Here is a 22,107-nt window from a genome sequence, read left to right as displayed (position 1 = left end):
TCACGCAGCCCATGCAGAGAGCAGTCTCTGAGAGGTATATGAAGATATTTCCGAGCCCCGAGTGAGCCCCGAGTGAGGTCACAGTGTGACCAGCAGGGCTAGGGAGGTGATCGTCCCCCTGTACTCGGCTCTGGTGAGGCCGCACCTCGAGTACTGTGTTCAGTTTTGGGCCCCTCGCTACAAGAAGGACATCGAGGTGCTCGAGTGGGTCCAAAGAAGGGCGACGAAGCTGGTGAGGGGCCTGGAGAACAAGTCCTACGAGGAGCGGCTGAGGGAGCTGGGCTTGTTCAGCCTGGAGAAAAGGAGGCTCAGGGGCGACCTTATTGCTCTCTACAGGTACCTTAAAGGAGGCTGTAGTGAGGTGGGGGTTGGTCTGTTCTCCCACATGCCTGGTGACAGGACGAGGGGGAATGGGCTTAAGTTGTGCCAGGGGAGGTTTAGGTTGGATGTTAGGAAGAACTACTTTACTGAGAGGGTTGTTGGGCATTGGAACAGGCTGCCCAGGGAGGTGGTGGAGTCACCATCCCTGGAAGTCTTTAAAAGATGTTTAGATGTAGAGCTTAGGGATATGGTTTAGTGGGGACTGTTAGCGTTAGGTCAGAGGTTGGACTCGATGATCTTGAGGTCTCTTCCAACCTAGAAATTCTGTGATTCGGTGATTCTGTGAGGTAGCTGGAGGGCGCTCCTTGCGCCCTGGCACGAGGGGACATGGTCTGCTGCGGCTGCAGGAGCTGGGGCTGGGGGACCACAAGGTGGACCCCACCTTGTGGTCCCCCAGCCCCCTCCTGCTGGGCCAGGCACAGTTTCTTAAGACAACCAAGTCCCTGTTTGGTCATCAGAGCACCAGGATGTAGAAACTAAGGCCCAGGGTCCAGAGAGCAAACAGCAGTAAAGCTGCAGCCTGGAGTTGCACCCTCACCCGATTTCAGGCACTGGGGGTCTGGTATTGTTCTATATATATATTTTGCAAGTGCAAATGCTAGGCTCAAAGTCACAAGAGCCACACCAGAAGGGGACGCAAGGTTGGTGTCACATCATCTGCAGAACATGCTGGGGACCCATCAGGTACAGAGATGAGAGAAATGTCGCATTTGGGTTTTTCCACTTTGGGATTTTTCTTCCAACGTGGGGCTCGGGCACAGCTGGGGCCAGGATGCTGGGGCACCTCTGGGCTCTGAGCACTCAGAGGAGATCCTTCATGATCCCCTCTGGCAGCACCTCCCCTGCCACACTGGCAGCGCCCAGCCCTGACCTCCTCCGTGTCACGAGCACCATGACCTGCACCGCGCTCTTCAGCCCCGGCTGGCCAGTGGCCCCATCAGCCAGGATGGCCAGGGGAATGGGCGAGGGGCCAGGGCCCTGGGGCAGTTTGTAGCACCTGGGGTAGTTGCTGAAGCATTCAAAAGCATCGCTGCAGCTCCTGCAGGCCCCATGGTGGTGGCTGAAGCCCAGGGAGAAGCGGGTACTGGCATCTCCAGGTGGGAAGGGCTGGAGCATGGTGCCCAGGCAGCCACAGCAGAGGACAGTGCGGATGGCCTGGAGGAGCACAGTGTCTTTGGAGAGGAACTTGTAGAAGTTGGGCTTGAAGAGCAGATACACCAGCGGGTTGTAGAGCGTCGAGGACTTGGCAAAGACGGCCGACAGCACAAAGGCGAGTGCTGGCACCTGGCTGGCACCTCTGCAGACTGCCCACAGGGCAACGACGGCATAAGGGGTCCAGGCAGCCAGGAAGCCCAAGCACACGGCGATGCTCAGCTGCAAGAGGAGGAGATGGAGGTGCCGTGAGACTCCTGTGGTGTGCCCGAGGTGCTGACCCTCCCCAAAACCCAGCCTGAGGCCGACCACGGCTGCTGTGTGCAATGGGACCCAAGCTGTCAGTCGCACCTCCAGGAAAGCTCCTTGGCTCTCCAGAGCTCTTGTCAGAGCAGGGTGTCAGACAGCATAGCCCCAAGCCTGCACATCCCAGCATGAACATGTAAACCTGTGATGCAGGCGGGTCACACCCCGGCCCACCTGGGAACGTGGGAATAACCTCAGCCCATCGTGGCACAGACCTGGCTGTGAACAGCCTCTGGGACCAGGCCAGCACCAGACTGCAGCAGCCTCTGGTAGCACCCAAAATCCCTTCTGTAACCTGTGCTGACCAACCAACAGGCTCCAGACATGGGCCATGCTCAGATCCCCTCCTCTAAGGAGGCACAAACATTTCCTTCAGGGTCAGGCTTGCAAGCTGTTTTCTTTTCCTTTTTTAAAGGGTATCCACTTTTTTGACATATCCCTGGTAAATTATAATTTTAGCTTATAGTCTGGGGAACAATGACTCATGCAAGCTCCTTTTATGATCTTTTCCAATGTGATTTAAAAGGAAAACTCCTCCACCTGATGGCTTTAAATGAAGAGAAATCTGTTATTATCCACGGGTGCAAACACCAGGAGAACTCACAGGGAGCAGCAGTGCCCCACACCGTTGCCGCAGTCCCTTCCACCTCGCAAGGATGGCGCGGTGCCACCATGGGACATCCAGCATGGGGCTGTGCGGGGCAGCCGATTGCTGCTACATGCAACCAGTCCCACCAACAGCTCAGCTTGCTCTTCTCTTTCCTTCTTGCATCCACATTTGGGGACCGGGGGGATAGGTGACAGCCACACACGGATTGTTTGTTACACATCTAATGGGAAAATCGCCAATGTTCCTGGTTCTGGGGGTTCTGTTTGTGTCTCCGTGCTGGGTGGCAGCAGCATCAGCCTCTGCTGTTTAATGCTCCTGGTCACACGCTGGGATTTGTGTGGTGTGTGCTGCTCCCTCCTGCTGTGGGGTGCACAAGCACAAGGCTGCTTTTGCTGCCATTTAGAAAGAACAAACTGATTCCTACATTCAGGAGTGCACTCAGGCGTTTGGGTCCCAGCTCTGGGAGCCCCCACCCTGCCCAGCAGCTCCCAGCGAGCCCCCCCAGCACCCTACCTTCACCATGGGGCCGTGCATGCCTCCGGCTCTGCGCTGTGGGGACACATGCTGCCGCACGGCTCGGCGGGACACCTGCACCGTCCACAGGATCAGCGAGTAGGAGACGAGGATGAGGAGGCAGGGGAGAAGGTAGCAGAAGACGAAGAGGGCGAGGATATAGAGCGTGGCCTCTTGGCTGGAGGCTTCCCAGGTGATGCAGCAGGCGGTGCCATAGGGCTCGGGGCCGTAGCTGCCCCACTCGGCCAGGGGGGCCATGGCAAAGAGCAGGGCATATGCCCAGACACACAGCAGCAGCACGCCGGCATGGGAGGGGGAGAACTTGTTACCTGTGGAGGGGTGCACGTGAGGGGCGCTCCCGAGGGGCAGGGAGGTGAAGGGGAGCACACCCGGGGCTTCCACCTGCAGCCACCCGCACCCCTGGGCTCGGGGACAGGGCAGAGGACCAAGGGGGCAGGAGAACCGTGAGGATTTCCCCCACTAATTGTTGAGGAGCAGCATTGGTGGTGCTGCCTCTCTGCATTGGGAGGCATCGCTGGAAGGTTGGATGGCCACTGCTGGACATGGAGGGATGCTGCACCCATGGGCAGGCAGGATGAGGATGGGAGGGTGGCACAGCCTGCCCTGGGGCATGGGGAGCTGGCTCCAGGGCTGCCCTAAACAGCCCCAGGCACTGTCCTGTCAAGGACTTTTCCCTCCGACAGCCTGGAGGGAGGCGAGTTGGTTCCTTTTTGTCCCACCCCCCATCAAACCTAAACCACTCTGATCCCCTCAGAGCTCAGCACAAAGTGCTAAATCTTCAGCCACCTGTAGGAATAATGTTTCCCTTTGAAAATGAGCAATTAAAAATATGTTGAGATTAGCCATTTCCTCGCAATACATTCACGAGGGGAGATAAGCTCAACAGGCCACAGAGCTGAGCTCAGGAGCAGAACCTGCGCAGGGAAAGGGCGCTGGTACCTGGCTGCCTTTTAACAGCCTCCTTTCATCTTTATCTTTCCTCCCACCTTGTAGTGATCTCCTGAGATGTGCTGGCACATACCCAAGGTGACTCTGCTCCAGCATCACCCCTGAGGCAGTGGCAGGTGCCGGGCACACAGCACGTTGCAGCCAGCAGCAGCCACCAGCCAGCAGAAGGCTCAGGCTGGCTGGGGCAGGGAGCAGGAGAGAGGGAGGGCAGGGTGTACCTCGGGTGCTGGCTGCAAATCACGCTATTTGATTTCCCCTCTTGTTTCTATTCTTGGTCTTTAATCCCAAATCAATGCTGAAGATGCACGGTAGACGGAGGATTAGCAGCTGAGGTGAGGAAATGAAGAAGCGACTCCAAACAGGAGGTGATAAACCCCCGGAGTCCCAGCGTATGGACAGGAACAGGCTGCCGTGGGGCAGAGCTTTCCCAGGAGAGGTGGATCTGGCCGGTAAGAGGAGGCACAAAAAGGTTTCTGGTAACTGAAGGGGCGCATATGACGCACCCAGCACCTACCGTATGCCGGGTAGCAGACCTTCAGGCAGCACACGGTGCTGAGCACTGTCAGGCTGGTGAGGCTGCACAGCCCAAACAGCACCCCGCAGAAGGCATAGATGGTGCACATGGCCTGGTTGAACAGCCACCTGCAAGGAAAACCCTCCAGCTATGCCCAGCCCTTTCCCTGGTCCTGGGGCAGCTGCCTGACATCCCCAAAAACACACATGCACCAGCTCACCCCCAATTTGTTCCCCAAATGTCCCCGCCACAGGCACTGGGCAGTGCCCACACCGTGTGGGATGGGGCCCAGCAAGGCAGCCTGTTGCCTGGGGAGCTGCGGCACCCCACTGCCACCCAGAAGCCTTCCTGGGGCCCCAGACCAAGCCCTGGCAATCCACATTTCTAAACAAGGTTTGAAAACCCCTCCCAGCTCCGTCAGCCCACGCAGAGCCACGTCCACGAGCTACCTGTGTGCGAAGAAGGACGGGGTGGCCAAGGGGAAGAGCGTCACTGTCATGCTCAGGTCGCTGACAGCCAGGTTGACGATGAAGAACTCGGCGGGCTTCAGCGTGGACCGCTTGCGATAGGCCACCAGCAGGAGCAGCGAGTTCCCCAAGAGAGACACGAGGCCTGCAAAAGGGGCAGGCAAATGGTGCCGCACATGCGGTGCAAGGGGCGTCCCCTCCCCGGCACTGTGGGCAGGAGATGGCCCTGGGTCCCAGCAGAGAGGGCACAGGCAGGCAGCCGGGCATCTTCGTCCTCCCCAGCCTGCCTGCCTGTTCACCCCAGGGGGATGAACCTCCAGAGGCAGGGCAGGAGCCGGGATCTCCTGAAGGATTGGAAGCAAACCCCAGAGATGCCCGCCACGGGGGGAAAGGGCTCTGGGCTTCCCCTTCCAGAGCAGGATGAGGAGGTGAGCCCAAGGAACCTGCAGAGCTCTGTGAGCACATCTGGAGCCACTTTCCATCGAATTTGATCCCTTCCCCTTCCTGAGATCCTGCAGAGGCAATGACGGTGCAGGACCTGGCCAGACTTAGGCCTTCCAGCTGGAAGGAGCAGGGGGCGCTTCCTTCCAGCTAGACAAATAAAAGGAGCTTTGTGTCATCGCTCTTCTGATGTGAGGCCAAGCACCCGGGCCCACTTGCCTTTTTAATTTCTTCCTGGCAGTATCACTGGTGTGGGTCTGCACCGTCTAGTATCACGGTAACAAAATAAACAAGAAGAAAGGCATCGCAAAGATCAAGGAAAATCCAGACTAAATAAAAAAAAAAAAATAGCAAACAAAACTCTTTGTTAGCTATTAATGCGGTTAAAACAACAGTGGCAATTAATTTTTCATTGCAAGGGCTTTCTCTCTCTCTCCCTCTCTTTACTTTTTTTTTTTTTCTTTTTCTTTTTCTTTTTCTTTTTATACTGTGTAATGGTGCTTTCATTGAAGAGTTTCTGTCTCCTCTGGAGGGGAATCGTTGTTGTTCTCGGGTAGGACTGGAGTTTCTCCTTAATGGATTGGGTTGTAAATTAACTATTGTGGTTACAGCCGGCTTCCAAAGCTGCAGAGCGGCCAGCACCAAAATTCCTTTCTGAAACAGGACCTGGCCAAATCCCAGGCTTTGGAGTCCCAGGAGGAAAGCCAGATGCCCTTGTTCCCAACCTCACGAGGTGTTCTTCCCTGCAGAGCTGGTCCAGTTCCCTGCTCATGCCTGCACTGAGCACAGCTGGCCAGATTTACTCCAGGCAGCATTAGCACCTGGAGTACCACTGGCATCCCAGTGGCTCCGGGAGCATCCCAGGAGTTCCCCCTGCCCACAGTGTGGGTGACCCAACCTGGCCCAGGTGGGGTGTCCCCACGGTCTGCGGGCTCTGCCGCCTGCTCCATGTGCTGGGGCTGCCCAACAAGGCCTGGTGGCTTTGCTCCCTGGGGGCTGCAATGCCTGGCCATGAGGAGCACAGGCAGCATGGGCACCAGGGGACGGGAGTCCTGGGGTCCTTTCTGCCCCTTGTTGGCTGAACTGAAAATGTCACATCATCCTCTTTTGGCTCGGGGCAACAGGCAGAAGGGGTGAGCACAAATGGGTGCTCCCCGATCGCATCTGGGTGGTGGCCCAGTCCAGGAAGCAGCAGAGTTGCACGTCCTGGGAGGTATCAGAATGGCAAGGGTACCAGAATGGCACAAGGCAACACAAAAATTGCCTTGTGGGAACCACAGCCAGGATGGAAAAGTACTGACTGACAGTCTGTGGTCCTGTAAATAGGGCTCCTAAGCAAAGAGCCCCTTGAGCTCTCCAGGGATCCCAGTGGGCTGCGGCCTCAATCTCCCTGGGGTGCCTCTCAGGGTGACCCCTCAAGGACCATGGCTCATTCATGGAAAACACCAATGAGGAAGAAGGGTGAGAAATTCACCAGAATGGGGAAAATCTCACAAGTGCAACTGAGTTTAGAAACCCCTGAATACCCTGCAGGGCATCTCGTACGCATTCTTGAATCTTGAATGAAGTCACTGGTTTGATTGTAGTAAATTCCACTGAATTGTTATGTCAAACTGGCTAATGATAAAGTATTGTTAATCACACAACCTGATCTTGTGATTTACTATGAGTGTAAAATAAATTTTAAAGGAAATTTGGGTAAAAATCTATTTGCGACACACCTGTGCTGCTGGCAGCAGGGGGAGAGGTGCAAGGGGCTGCCTTTCCTTACCAAAGACTAGGTAGAGTGTGCCAAAAATCAGGTCTTCTCTCTCCGACAGGGTGGAGGTGAACACGGAGGTGTTGGATGCATTTCCCATCTGCAAAGCAAGGTACAAGTGGAGGTGGGAGTGTTTTAGGGAGCTCGGCAGCACCCAGCACCCCAGGGCCGGCTGCATGAGGCTGCTGCCGTGATGCTGGGCACGGCACCGAGCCAACTGGGGGGCTGGCAACAAGCTCAGGCTGCTAATCCCACTTGATTACCTCTTCTTTAATTACAGATTACACCGATCATCTGCATTATAATTATAACCTGAGCCCCACTGCCGGCAGCACAGAACTTGAAGGTGTAATACCAAAAAAAAAAAGGTAGCAAAAAGCCAATCCCTTTCTGGGGGTGCCTGACTGACTCCCAGGTTTATCAGCCTAATTACTTTCCCTGCTATTCTGTGCGGCCAAGCCAAAGGCTCCTGAGTGCTCAGGAAGTTGATGGAGGGGAGTGGAGCAGAGCAGCAGATGAGTTTCAACTTATTCACTCCCTTCACTGATAACAAATAAATGGAAAAGCAGTTCCTTCAGGTGGAGGAAAACCAGGCGGGGGGGGGGAGAGAAAATAACGGTACAGTTCAATTATGTGTTTTATGTGTTTTGACAGCTGTTAGTTTGCTGGCTGGGATGTTTAAGGCACGCATTAGTCCTGTCTCTCCTCCCGAGGCTGGGTGAGAACCGAGGATGCTGCCCTGCCAAGGGACTGCTGCTCCAGGAGAGGGAGGCAGCCGGGGCCAGCCTGGGATATGGCTTTGTGCTGACACGTGGCAGTGCCCATGGGATGCTTGTTCCTGCCCTGTATCCTGCTGTGCTGGAGCAGAGAGCTGGTCTGGCCCTGTGGGAAGGGGGTGAACGAAGGGCATGTACCCAGCACAGCTCCCCGGTTAATGTCCTGGCACAGCAGGACAGCACAGCTCAGGGACCACACGTGGGTGGTGCTCGTGAAGGTGCTGCCCCTTCACTCGGGGTTGGTACCTGGTGCTTGGCATCCTGAGAGCAGGGTTGGGGAAATAGGGCTGGGAGAGGAGAGCACTGTTGGTCCAGGCTCTGAAAGCACCCCATTAGAGTGAAGGAGAAAGAAAAGAGGGATGTGCCACGCTGCAGCCCGCAGGGACAAATGGCACAGAAGACCCAGACATGAGCTGCTCCAAACTGGAAGAGGGGCTTCAAGCACAAGTCTCTGCAGCCCGAGATCCCACTTGGGCTGCAGCACCATGGCACAGGCAACCCCACCCCTCCCTAAATTACCTGCCATGGCCCCATCCAGGATCCCTCCCTGACTTATTTGTCATGGCCCCATCCAGCCACAATCCTGCTTGGGAGCTATACTGCCAGGAGATGGAGCATTTCTTTCCCTGAGTACCACTGCCATGGAGCCCACCTGTAACCACAGTTGTTATCTGCACCCAGGTAAAAGTGCCCGTCCCGCATCCCAGGCTGCATTCAGACAGATGGAGCTAATTACCTGAAGTAACAAGTGAATTAGCATGGAGTGTAAATGTATTTTAGGGCACTAATTGGTGTTAAACTGCCAGGAGATCCTGCCAATAGTTCCTTGTTCTGTGTATTACTGCCCTGTGCTGCCAAATGCCAATGGCCCGTGGCTTCTCTGGCCTGTTTCGTGGTTTTGGGGTTTAGGGGGGCACACAGCCCATGGGATGTATACAGCTGACATGGACTCACTGAGGAGCAGCAGGTGGAACCATCTCAGGCCCCTGATGCTGAGCAATCAAATATTTTTATGACTGGATCACTCCTGCTTGACCAGTGCCTGCATGCTGCGCAGGATGCAGGTTAATTCAGTTAACAGGAGCTGCAAATGTCCTCTGTGGTTCTTGGTCCACTCTGGTGAACCCCCAGCCTCTCCAGGTGGTTCCTGCTCCCCCAGCAAGCAGGGACAGTGAGGAGCCAGGAGCTGGTCTGTGCAAAACTGTCCTGGCAAGGATATGCTGTGCACAGAGCTTCTGGGCCCTGCGGGTGGAAGGAACAACAACAGGCTGGGTTCGGGCTCGGTCTCTTACATGTAGACGTGGCCAAAGCCCTCGTGCTGCTGGCACACTCCCACACCCTTCAGACGTGCTTTGCCCAGGTTTCTGGATTGACAGCTTGATGCAAACGTGATTTTAAATTAAGCTCTACTTACATCAGCCTGCTAAGCTCCGAGAGGCTCTCAGGAAGCCATGTGGCACACTTGTGTCCTTCCTCGGCTCACTTATTGGATTTGGGTGATGAGGAGGAGATACTGCCCTGCTTCAGTCCTCCCACCTGGCCCTGGAAGGCTGCCCCGGGGTGCTGGATGGACATTGTGAAGACAAATGTGCACAGTCAGGTGGTGTGACTACTTCTCGTTTCCCAATGCAAAACTGCTTCCTGCCACAATCTTTCCCTTCAGTGAAATTACAGCCTCCTGGGATCTTTCCCATCTTCCTCCGTGTGCAGCAAGGCGTTCAGGTAACAGCAGCGTGTGCTGTACAGAGGAACAAGACCCTGGCTCTCACCTGCCAGCTCGGACAAGGCTGCTGGCCTGCGGGGTTGGACACCCAAGCACCCGTTGGTGTGGCTGCCCAGGCAGACATCAGCCACATCAACAACGAAGGGTTCAGGCAGGGCAATGTCCCAGCTGATGTTAACGTGGGAAAGCTGCACCCAGTCCTCAGCTGGAGCTGGATACCCAGGGAAGCAGTTCCTTACCTGATCTTTTTTTGCACTTGCACCCCACTAAAAAAACCCTCTGAGTTCTTCAGCTTGCTCAGCTCCTAACCTACTCCTAGGATTCACCCCAAGGGGTTAGGCTGAAGGCAACCGTCCCCTCCTGCGTCCTCAGCCCCAGGACCCTGCAGCTTCAGTGTGCTCTCTCTGCACGGGCAGCCCGCAGGAAAACCTGCCTGAACACAGCTCTCCCTGGGCTCACACTGCAGGGCAAGCCAGGCTTGGCATCGAGAACACACCACTTGCTTTTGGGGAGGCAACAAAACCACCCAGGGGCACAGGGACCTTGCTGGGGAGGTGCATGCTGTCTCCTACAGAGATAACCAGAGATAAGATTCCCTTACAGGAAATTTGGAAACATTTCCCAAACTTTCTTCACCTGCTTGGTGCAAATCTTGCCGCTGGCTTCAACTCCTTGCTGTATGGTGCTGTGACTCATACAGGATACCAAAATCAGTGGGGCTTGTGCTCAGGTTTTGTTTAAAACCTTGTGAGTCATTTTATCTTAGGAAAAAGCAGCAATGGCAAATCCAGGCTTTAGTGGAAGACAGCTGGCTGCAAGAAAGGCAAGGAGAGGATCTAAGACTCAAATTGAAGGGAGCAGGTGGAATTGCCAGTATGTTGCAGAAATTGTTACAAATGCAAAAATATCTGAGTGCCCTGAGCCCTCTCCCCCTTTACAAGCCCTCCCTCCTCAACAGCTCCTCTTCCACTTCTCCTCATTCTTGCAGTCCCAGTTTGCCAGTTCCTGATGGTCTCAACAATTAAAGCTTTTTATGTCCAGAAGGACAATCAGAAAAGTTCTCTGACAGGGCTTCTCCATCACAAGGAAATAGAAAAGATTGGAGCCCATCTTTTCCCTTTTTCAGGCCACTTCCTATGAGTTTCGTGAGGAAATGGGAATTGCTCCTCACCAGCACACACAGGAGCAAGCGGGGCAGGGAGAGAACATCCCCCTGACACCTAATGGTAATTGTCAGGGAAAAAATCTGCTTCAGAATATGTAATTTCCCATCTAACAGGAATCCAGTCTCAAAGTGTTTTCTATGATGAATGTCCCACAGAGCCTGCCTCTCCCTTCCTTGCATGCCGAAGTGTTTTAATTGCTCCTAAGGTTAAATTTATTAGAAAACCACCAGGTTATTTGACCCACACTCTGAATGGGGAAAGGGAAGGAAGGATGAGGTTTTGCTACTTATTCCTCACCTTTTATGTTTCTCTTCAGAATTTCTTGAGGAAGTGACCTTTACTTTCCCCTTAACCATACACACAGAAAACGGACAGAGCTCCCGGTCACATTTTGGACATGCACACTGAGATAGGAGCCTTTGGGATAACTGCACACCGCACTGGGGGTGGGTGCCTCTCTGGGGCACTGGGTTATAGCATTTGCTCATGCCAGTGCCTTCAGCACCGCCGATTGTTCCCACCATCCCCATATGCACCCCATACCAGTCCCAGGCTGTCGAGTGGCACCTGGGAACGGGGCCAGGAACAACTCCCCCTGGAGCAGAGCTGGTGCAGGGGGAGGGAGTGCAGTGCGAGAGGAGGTCATGGGTGCTGGAAGACTCCCTTAATTTGGGGGGACACATGAGGACTTTATGCTTGTGGTGAAAGGGGCCGTCTGGGCTCATCTCCCCATCTACACCCTGGATGCTCAGCGCTTCACAGCACAGCACTCCATGCCCTGCTGCGCTCTTCACAGGATAAAGAGTGCCCGTGGTACAGGGACAGGTGATTTATGCCTCCCTGTTCCAGACTGAGTGGCTCTGGCCATGAGAATGACATCCTTTATTAACCTAATTGCAAACAACCTTTATTTAGGGCCGAGCAAGTCACTCCTGAAGTTCTCATAATGCACAAATCTCCTCCAGGCCATATTTAATGCTTCCCCAGGAGCCTGTGAGGGCAGACACACTGAACACAGCGCATGCACACCGTCTGTCTGCGACCCTTCAGCAAAGCATACATCAGGAACGTGCTGCCCAGGAGAAAGGAGGGCCTGTGGTCACACAGCTGCACTGGGACGAGACAGGGCAAGGCCCAGCCCGGTCTGGAAAGAATTGTTCCTGTTCCTCACACGTGTAGCAAGGGAGGAGAGAACCGGCAAAGCCTGCAGACCTGCAGGACTTCATTTCCTTCAGAGCCCTGGCAGGTCTCCATCCTGCAGTGCAGCAGGGAGCTGCGGGTGTCCTGTGAGAACAGGCTGGTAAAAAATTTAAGAAGTCCAGGGGAGATGAACTTCTCTTTCTGATATATTATTTGGGACAGGCTTTATTTTTATGGTTGTACTTGAGCTATTTGCAAAGTACACGTTGCTCGTTGTAATGCAGAAAATGATCAAATAGCAGCTCTTGTACTGACAGACACACTGATGTCATCGACATGGGGACTACAAATCAGTTTTGCAGAAATACAGAAAGCTGTCATTTTGTGTCTGAGAGTAAATCACCAGCCAGCTCCTGTACACTTACCTTAGCCACGTGCAGTGCACTGACAAGTGGATCTTGGGCCAGCACGAAAGCTATTGAACAAATCCCAGGCTTTCCCACATTGTTTCATCTGGAGCTTGTAACGCCTTTCCTCCCCGGGTGAAGTTGGTGGTGCTGCATTGTCTGAGCTTGTGTGTGTGGGATGCTGGGACCTGGCCCTAGGAGCTGCTTACCTGGGTCTTTTTTACCCTTCTGAAGCAAGACAGTGTGCAGCCTGCCTCCCTGCCGATATTACAATCCTGTGCTGGCTCAGCCTGCCTCCTGGCAGCCTGCACAAAGCCGTCCCCTGCTCTGCGAAGCTCCCTCAGGTGGGTGCGTGGCCGAGGGGAGCTTGCAGAGCTGCTGCCTGCGCTGTCAGGGTTAGTGGGGAGAATCACAAGCTGCGCAGCCTGCAGCGCGGGGACTAAATATGTTCATGCTCATTTCTGAGAGAAACAGCAGCTGGAGGTTTGTTCCAGCTCAAAGATGCTCCAGAACATGCCTGTTCTCAATCAAGACTACATCTTTACCTCCTCCGGGAGGGCCTTCAGTCAAGAGTGTCTCTTCGTGGGCTCCCCAGCGGGCATGACATAGCCCTTTAAAATCAAACTGCCCAGCCACATAGTCTCTGAGCATACAAAGCTGTTGCTGAATTTGATTTAAGCTCTGTTGCTCAGGCTCTGTTATAAGGAGAGACAGACTGTGAAAGCTCCTTTCCCCTCAATTTAATCAGACTTCAAAATGAGGTGGTTTTCCAAACACCTGCTGCCACAGGTGCTTTAGCAGGAAGCCCTCATACTCTGCATCCATCCCCTATTCTTGCTTTCATGGGAAGACTCGAGCCTAAACCTACATCCCAGGTCTACATCAGGCATCTGGGCACATGGGAGGACCCTGACATGGCTGGGCTCTCCTGATGGCACACATTCCTGCTGTCTGCCTGAAAAACCCTATGCTTTACTTATTGTGATTGTTGGTTTTGCCCTTTCCCTCTCCAGCCTTTGGCAGTTGCTTTTTTTCAGCCAAGGTGCCACAAGTCACAGCCTTTCTCGGAGAGGAGGAGGAAACCTGATGAGCCTGAAACCCCAGCTGACCTACAGCCTCTTTCTATAGTGAATGGCAGGAATCAATCAGTGCCATTCCTACCACAGGGGAAGCTCAGACACTGCTCCCTGCCTAGCAAATACAGCGAATAAAAACTCACGGAAGAGCAAAAAAGCACAGCTGAGCGACTGTTCATATCTGAAAGACAGACTGCAAAGATTTCACAGGAAAGGCAGCCCCCTGACACCTCCTCAAAACCACTTCATAGATCGCAAAGTTGTCCTGTGCCCGGGCTGCCCTTCCCCTGGCTCACACACAAACCAGGCTGCTTTCTGCCTCCCTCTGCTAGCCACCCAGGGCTTCTGCTAGCCCACTGAGGGGGAGTAGCCCCCCGCCCACCCGGGTGCTCTCAGAAAGCTGTGTCACTTACACACCCACAGGTCCCCGAGGCTGCCGGACCCCATCCAGCGCCATGCTCCAGCACCCCCCGGCGTCCTCATACCAGGCTGGGGTCCCTGCACGGGGCTGATGGGGACCACGATTCCCCCCCCGAACCCAGGGCAGAGGTTGCTGGGGGGGGGGGGGGTTCCGTGTCCCGCCGGGGGGTGCTGGGGGCAGCGAGTCCCCCCTGTCCCGGGGCGGGGGAGGGGCAGGTTCCGTGCCCGTGGCTCAGCACCGAGGCTGCGGACAGCTCTGTCCCGAACCGCCCTGCCCAGCTCCCATCCCTGGGTCCCTGCCCCATCCCCTCCTCCCCATTTTAGGCACCCCACCGGCTGCCCCCGGAGCTGCTTTCAGAGGGAAACTGAGGCACGAGGAGCGCAGTTCAACCCTCCCTCCCCCCCCCCCCCCCCCGTGGGCTCAGCATACCCAGCTCCCCTTTTTACCCCCCCAACCCTAGCAGGGACAGTCCCCCTGTGCCCGGCGATGCCCTCACCTTTCCCTGAGGGTCCATCCCGGCCCCATGCTGCGCCTCGAGGTACTCCAAGGACATCCTCGGAGCGACAGCCAAGGAGGTGGGGAGCGCTGTGCCGAGCCCCTTGCTGATCGGAGCTGGGGTTTGTTTTCCACCTGAAGTACTTGACCTGTCTCTGCTCAGCAGAGGACGAGTCACAGCCGTCACTCAGCCGCGTGCTTTGTTCATTCTCTCCACATCAAGAGCTTCCCCTTGGCTGCCAGTGAGAAATGGGAACGGTTTCAAAAAGCCTACTGCTCGTTGTTAGAGTTCCAAGTGTCATCAGGGCTGCTGGTCAGCTTGGAGCTGCTGCCTAAACGCGCTGCAGAAAGGAACCCCAAAGCTGGAGAAATGCACAGCGTCGCCATATGTGCTCTACTGGCTTTGGAAAGAGCCTTCATGGGAAACATCTATGGACTGAACAGCTATGTAAACAGATATGTACTGAGATTAATATAAACTAAAACTTATTTGTTGTTTGTGTTCCAGACGTACAAAGGCCTTGGCCAAGTTTGAGGCCCCATCACGCAGACTGCTCCACGTAGCCACAGTTAACCCACGGAGCCTGATGTCCCCCAGGGGACCTGCATCACCTTCCCCCTTTTACCCAGGATGGACCCGAGGCACAGGGCTCAGTCAAACACTCAGACACAGACAGAAGCACTTCCCACTCCACACTGTGTGCGGGGACTGCAAACATCACTAAACTTTGTAGGTCAGTCTGCAGAGTTGTGTTACTCTTTTAGCTCAGTTTCCTTGGGAAACAGACCTACATCTCGCTCAGTCTTTTCTCAGCAACACCCCTCCCTCCCCAAAACATTTCATTCGATCAGCCATTCTCACCCATATTTGGAAGAGAGATTGAAATCTTTGACAAAATTTAGTTCCTGCTGGTCTTGTACAGGGGCGAAAGGTCCAGAGGAATTTGCTCAGAAGAGGAGTGAGAGCTCAGCGAAGATGCCACGCAGCAAGCAGCTGGTCCAGCTGCACCCACAGACCCTCCTGGCTCCATGCCTCCCTTCTTGTCTGGAAGAAATTCCTCAGAGAGATGGAGGAGTTGGTGGTTACAGGGATGATGAGACAAAATGAGACCTCCAGGAAACTGGACTTTGTTTCTGGCTGTACACAGCCCCTGCACACTGTTTCAATGTTCTTTTTGTACAGCAACAGTCAGGGCACACAGCAAGTCTTGAAAGGAGTACTTTTGATCTGGGATTTAACCAACAGGTTGATTCCTAGAAATCAAGATTGACTGAAAGCCTATTATTTGCTGTGAATCCTAGAGACTTCAGTATAACCATTGTTATATCGAGCATCTGATTTTTGGTTTTTAAGCTCCCTATTCCTCTTCCCCCCTTGGAAAAAGAAAAGGGAAAAGGAAAAGCAAAGAGAAAGGGAAGGGGAAAAGAAGAATATTTGAGCTATCAGTCCTCCAAAGGAACAAGAGCCCAATTGACGGAAAGTTACCGGAGATGCTGGAAGCGTTACAAAGCCAACAGGAGACGAGCTATGTCAAACCTACACAACATCACCTGTCCCAGAATTAATATCCTTGGCTGTCAACAAGGAGAGTCTAAAGTGGAGAGGACTGGCCAGGCAGGTCACAGCCTGCGATTAGGCACACAGTTCTGAGTCCCATTCCCCTCTCAACACCCACATTAGTCATAGGAACTATAATCCTGTTTCATTTTTCTCTGTCCCTCCTTCTCTGTCCCATTTGCCACAGACTAAGGCTAAAGAGAAGGTTTATTTAGTACTCTTCTGTTATATCCAAAAGAGAACTACCTTGTGGTAAATCTTGAGGCTCTAGGTACTCAAGCCTTAGTTTTGCTCCTAATCCATTGGAGCCCATTTGCACCAGCTGAGGAGGCTTTGCACAGCTGATCCCACTGATTTAGGATCTTGGTTCCAGATACACTTCAAAAAGAGACCAGGGTTCAACTCACTAAGTCCCTGTTTAATCCTCCCCTTCCATGAAGAGCAAACAGCTTTCCTGCTGGAAGATACTTTCTCTGTGCCCTTTTGTAAGCCTGTGCTAATCAAAACAAACAAGCCTCTTCAAGTAATTAAGCATTTATGCTTTTAAGCATATGAACACAGAATACAGCATAATTGTAGAAAGCTCAGGGCAATGAGAGCAAGCACAGGGCTCACTGCTGAGCCAGACAGAGGTTGCAGGGCAGGCAGGACCTCCTCTGTAACAACACTGGCCTCCAGACCCAGCAGCGAGCACTGCTGATTTCACTTTTCAAACAAATAAACCTAGTGAGTCCTTTTTGTTGTTAAGAACTTGAAAATGGAAACGAACAACAGAAATCAAATTACCACAGCTCTTCAAAATCTGCACTCACCTTTAGCCAAGGAAGACTGGTGGGGGAAGAAGACACCTATGCACTTGAACACCCAGGTGTGTGCACGTACCACCCAGCTCTCCTGCTCCCCAGCTGGCATGGTGAGGATGTGGGTATCACCTTTGCACCAGGTAAAGAAGTTCTGGTACAGCCCAGCTGTTCCCCATCAGAGGTTTCAGAGTGCTGCATCCTTGCCCACCTCAGCTTTGCGTTTCTGAAGTCCAGATGGGAAGCAACCTGAAGCTCATATCCCTCTTTTAATACCTACCAGCTCACCACCAGATACAGGACCCTTCCTTGAGAGCACCCCATCAAAATGCTGGCTGCACAACACTGATAGTGTTGGAGATAAGGAGATGAGACTTCAGGAACCACCAGTCTATCTACAGTTGGACTTCTTTCACTGTGGTTTCATCCCTATGTTGAAAGACACCAACTGCAAGAATTTGCAAGTATACCAGGGTGTTTAGTCATTTAAACTACATAATTCTGCACCTAATTTGTATGTGCAAATAGTGCAAACTTTTCCGTGCAAACCGTGACTTTTGACACACAAACATTCATTATGGAGATGTGTGTTTACAGCTCATTTATTTGTGTAATAACCACATGCAGAAAATAGACATGCAGCCATGCCTCCCTTCCGCATATCAACCCTGACTCTCAGCACTGCCTTAGTGGCAGTCCCTGGCTAGGAACTCCTAGAGACATGGCAGAGCACCTATTTTTTGAGACAAAGGAGCTGGAATTCTGCCACCCAGCAAAAGATACTAAGGCAGCTGCTCAGATCTGTAAGGAAGTTGAAAGATAAGATAACAAACATTGACTGGGGATAGGCAATATCCTGGGAAAATAGTGGAGGTTTCCTAGTCCCAGGAGACTCAAATGGTTCAAGGGAAAAAAGGAAAAGAAAAAGAATAAAGAAACAGATTGGTGTGGAGGAGAGTTAATTGCATTTCTTGCCCTACCTGGAACAGGTGTCTGAGAAACCATCCAGCTTTGGAATCATTAAAATACAATTCCAGCATGATATATAAGATATTCTAATTGTTATATCTAATTATGAGGAAGAGTAAATCACCATGAAAATACTATCTGTCAAACAGAGTAAAACATGTAACTGAGGATCAAACCGGGAGCTGTCATCCATCTTCCAAGGCTGCTGCTGTGTGTAAAAAGACACTGCTTGTACACAGGGAGTAGAAGAGTGCTTCTGGAGTTATTGTAAGGTGCTATTAATATGATAAATATCTAAATGGCTATATAAATTTGATCAGAAATACAGACTTCATTAAGCTTATATTCTCAAACTGAAGAATGGTAGGACTCTGCACTATCAGACTGGATTTTGCTAAGCAGTTGCACAGATGTTTGTAATAGTGCTTTGTGAAACATCTTGTATTAAATTAGATAAGAATTTTTAATAAGCCACTAATTTCCTCAACAACACAAAAGTCCGGCGCACCTGCATGACCACAGACAGGTCTAACTAAACCAGCATCCCTAAGACAAGAGCGCGAACCGCGCACCTTGCCCCTAAAGCTCAGATTTCTATCCCCTTCCTCACAGCTTGCTCTTTGTCCATCGAAAGCCATGGACAAATGGTAAAATGCAGTAAAACGGAGTTGTCGTGACTATACAGAGTCAGAACACATCCCCTGTTGCCATGCAGGAGGCGCCCACTTGAAGGGCGCTGCTAGGCCTCAGGCCTGCAGGGACACCACATGCACCAACCCCTCACCTTAGGCCCGCTGCACCTGTGTGCTATTTTAAGTAACTAACACAAAATAATTCTTTAAAACTTGGAAATAGACTCAGTAGGGAATTCATCAGAGGCTCAAGAGGCCCCAGCCCTCAGAAAGATGCTAGGGGAGAGTGCGAGAACCAGCCATTTTGGCAGCAGAGAACCCAGCCTGCAACCCATGACATGTTGGGCTGGCAGCTGGTGGCAGGGTTGACCATAGCCAGGCAGGTTCCTTTATGGGCCATGCTGCTCAGAGAACGAATTAAGCAGCCCATCCAGTCCATGATGGTTGCTTTGATGGCCAAGGCTGAGATTTTGGCTTCTGCCTTTTGAACAGAAAGCTCTGTGGATGTGCTGCACACATCCGCAAGCTGCTTCAGCTACATAAAAATGCTATTAGGCTTCTCCGTGTTACTGATCCATCTCTGAAGCACCAAGTGCCAGGTTTATTGCACAGACCTCCTATACTGCCAAACTCTTATTGGTTCTTCCCATGTATTTATCTATCCCGTTTTTAAGAAGCAAAGGGGTGACAGAGTTCAGATTTCCATTTAGGATTTTTACAGCACTGTGGCTGGGAGGTAATTTGTAAATTTATTGGATTTCAGTGCTTTGGCAGTACAAATGTTTTATTTCAGAATTAGGTGAGGTTCTCCAGTACTCCTCGGTGAGTCCTTCAGTCATTGTTAAGGCATGGGCTGTCTAAGAGGCAGGAATCACAGAATCACAGAATTTCTAGGTTGGAAGAGACCTCAAGATCATCGAGTCCAACCTCTGACCTAACACTAACAGTTTCTACTAAACCATGTCCCTAAGCTTTACATCTAAATGTCTTTTAAAGACTTCCAGGGATGGTGACTCCACCACCTCCCTGGGCAGCCTGTTCCAATGCCTAACAGCCCTTTCGGTAAAGTAGTTCTTCCTAACATCTAACCTAAAACTCCCCTGGCGCAACTTTAGCCCATTCCCCCTCGTCCTGTCACCAGGCACATGGGAGAACAGGCCAACCCCCACCTCTCTACAGCCTCCTTTAAGGTACCTGTAGAGAGCAATAAGGTCGCCCCTGAGCCTCCTTTTCTCCAGGCTGAACAAGCCCAGCTCCCTCAGCCGCTCCTCACAGGACTTGTTCTCCAGGCCCCTCACCAGCTTCGTCGCCCTTCTCTGGACTTGCTCGAGCACCTCGATGTCCTTCTTGTAGCGAGGGGCCCAAAACTGAACACAGTACTCCAGGTGCGGCCTCACCAGAGCCGAGTACAGGGGGACGATCACCTCCCTAGCCCTGCTGGTCACACTGTTTCTGATACAAGCCAGGATGCTGTTGGCCTTCTTGGCCACCTGAGCACACTGCTGGCTCATATTCAGCCGACTGTCCACCATCACTCCCAGGTCCTTCTCTGCCTGGCAGCTCTCCAACCACTCATCTCCCAGCCTGTAGCTCTGCTTGGGGTTATTGCATCCCAGGTGCAGGACCCAGCACTTGGCCTTGTTGAACTTCATGCAGTTGACCTCAGCTCATCGGTGCAGCCTATCCAGATCCTCCTGCAGAGCTTTCCTACCCTCGAGCAGATCGACACATGCGCATAGCTTGGTGTCATCTGCAAACTTACTGAGGGTGCACTCAATGCCCTCGTCCAGATCATTGATGAAGATATTAAAGAGGACCTGCCCCAGCACCGAGCCCTGGGGGACGCCACTAGTGACTGGCCTCCAACTGGACTTGACTCCATTCTGCAAACTTACTGAGGGTGCACTCAATGCCCTCGTCCAGATCATTGATGAAGCTATTAAAGAGGACCGGCCCCAGCACCGAGCCCTGGGGGACGTCACTATTGACTGGCCTCCAACTGGACTTGACTCCATTTACCACGACTCCTTGGGCCCGGTTATCCAGCCAGTTTCTAACCCAACGAAGCGTGCGCCAGTCCAAGTCAAGAGCTGTATGTCACTGCAGTCAATCATTAGACCAAAACTATCTTAAAATCCACAGACCCCCAGGGACTACAGAATTTTTGTGTCCTGTTACTGATTAGTAATGGCATTTAATTAATCCCTAATAATCTCATTGGCCCCGGAGCTGAGTGCTGAAGGTTCATTGCTCTGGCAGATGTGGCAGCCTGCAGGGTCACTGCAGCCCCCACCAACCGCTTGGCACAGACCACCTTTGTACTTTGCTGGGGGGGCTGCAGTCATGCCTCCATGTACTTGTTTCTGTGACATTGGTCTCTGAAAGAATAACCCAGCAATTATCCCCAAAAATGGAAGCATTGCCTTTGCATGGATCATCTGTCCATTGGAGTTATCCAACACTCGATACTTCTGCTTGCTTTACCTCTTCTTGTTAAAGAGCAACAACGGGCATCCAGGAATGTCAGAAACTGAGGTACTGAGCAGCAAATCAAACAAGGTGTTGAGCAGCAAAATCATTCCCCTTCAGCATAAAACTGAGTTACACATTAATATCTTTTAAATGCACTGAGCATTGATGTGATGTCAGGGGTCAATAACAGTGTATAAGCACCATTTGCACATACCCCAGCAACAGGGACACATCTAAGTACCCAGTGAAACATTTCATTTGCATTCCAATGACTTTTAGGAGCAAAGTCTTACTGAAAACTCTCAAATGAGAAGCCACTCACCACAAAGCCAAGAGAGAAGAACTTCTACCACACTCGAACCATCCCATCACAAGGTTGGGTGTTTCAGCTAACAAGTTTACAATCAAATGTGAGGCTCTGCCCTGGAGGGGCTGACACACAGCAGCATGCCGCTTTCAGCAGTCTCCACTACAGCAACGTTCAAGCCTGGCAGAGGTGCTGAGCAGACAGCTGTGGATGGTTTTGCCTTCAAGCACTGCAGCTAGATTTTCCAGAGATTTTGGTCAATGCCCTTGGTAATTCAGACCAGCCCCTGGCACACACAGGTGTTAACTGGACCACAGGGGACGAAGCCCAGTGTCCCTGTGCTGGCAGCAGAGAGAGATGCAGCAGATTTGCTCCCAGCACTGGGACTCTGCTTCCTTGGTCACCTCTAGTTGGTTCAGTTTCTCTCCCAGCAGAAACAGGGTGTTCTGAGGCAAAGTTTAAATTGGCAAAATGTGTTGGGTTCACTGCCTAGGGAGCTGTTCTGAATATTTAATTTTTATTTATCATAGCATACACAGAAAATCAGTCAGTAACATGCAAATAAAAATTGCACCATTAGAGGAGCCTGCAAGAGAAGCGACGTTTAGCTTTTTCATTAACTAACAGTGACAGATACAGACTGGGAACATATTCCACAGCATGAACATGGAGCCCAGCTACAACCTAGGGGGCAGCGAAGCCTGGAAGACCCCCAGTTGTTTGCATGCAAATGGCAGCGCTGTCCTCAGAAACACGGATCAATGACAACACATGCAGAGATTTGGAAGCATGTTGCTCGATCTCATACAAAGAGGATGGAAATACTTTCCTCTCTTGTACATATAGTTTGCAGCGGGATGGGGAGAGGAGCACTCAGAGTTGTGCATCCCGCAGCCGCCCGCCTGTGGTGCAGGGTGAATGTGCTAGAGCTAGCAGCACGGGGAGGCCACTGCAGCACCTCCCAGGAGGTGGAAATTCAACCTCTGTGCGAAAGGGGAGACAGCTGCAAATCCGAGGGTGACCAGAAATAGCACAGCCTCTTGGAAAGGTCTC

The 22,107-nt window shown here is 52.4% G+C and overlaps 1 protein-coding gene across 3 annotated transcripts; it reads right to left on the bottom strand.

Annotated features, from left to right (window-relative positions):
• Positions 1–799: 799 nt before the first annotated feature.
• On the bottom strand, positions 800–13,064 carry LOC137865348 (opsin-5-like). 3 transcript variants are annotated; one of them, XM_068700346.1, is made up of 7 exons: positions 12,343–13,064; positions 9,303–9,451; positions 7,125–7,212; positions 4,895–5,057; positions 4,446–4,573; positions 2,963–3,291; positions 800–1,755 (listed from the first exon to the last, which is right to left on the bottom strand). In XM_068700346.1, the coding sequence occupies exons 3-7, from the start codon at positions 7,210–7,212 to the stop codon at positions 1,183–1,185; spliced, it is 1,281 nt and encodes a 426-aa protein (XP_068556447.1). In that variant the 5' UTR covers positions 9,303–9,451; positions 12,343–13,064; the 3' UTR covers positions 800–1,182. The 3 variants fall into 3 exon arrangements, with proteins under 3 accessions (XP_068556447.1, XP_068556448.1, XP_068556446.1); XM_068700347.1 differs by lacking the exon at positions 12,343–13,064 and having other exon boundaries at positions 9,303–10,147; XM_068700345.1 differs by lacking the exons at positions 9,303–9,451; positions 12,343–13,064 and adding an exon at positions 8,408–8,877.
• Positions 13,065–22,107: the final 9,043 nt, after the last annotated feature.

Source organism: Anas acuta, chromosome 16 (genome assembly GCF_963932015.1).
Source record: "Anas acuta chromosome 16, bAnaAcu1.1, whole genome shotgun sequence".
NCBI lineage: Eukaryota > Metazoa > Chordata > Aves > Anseriformes > Anatidae > Anas > Anas acuta.
The sequence above is the reverse complement of the archived record's forward strand: the minus strand, read 5'-3'. Positions and strand labels throughout refer to the sequence as shown.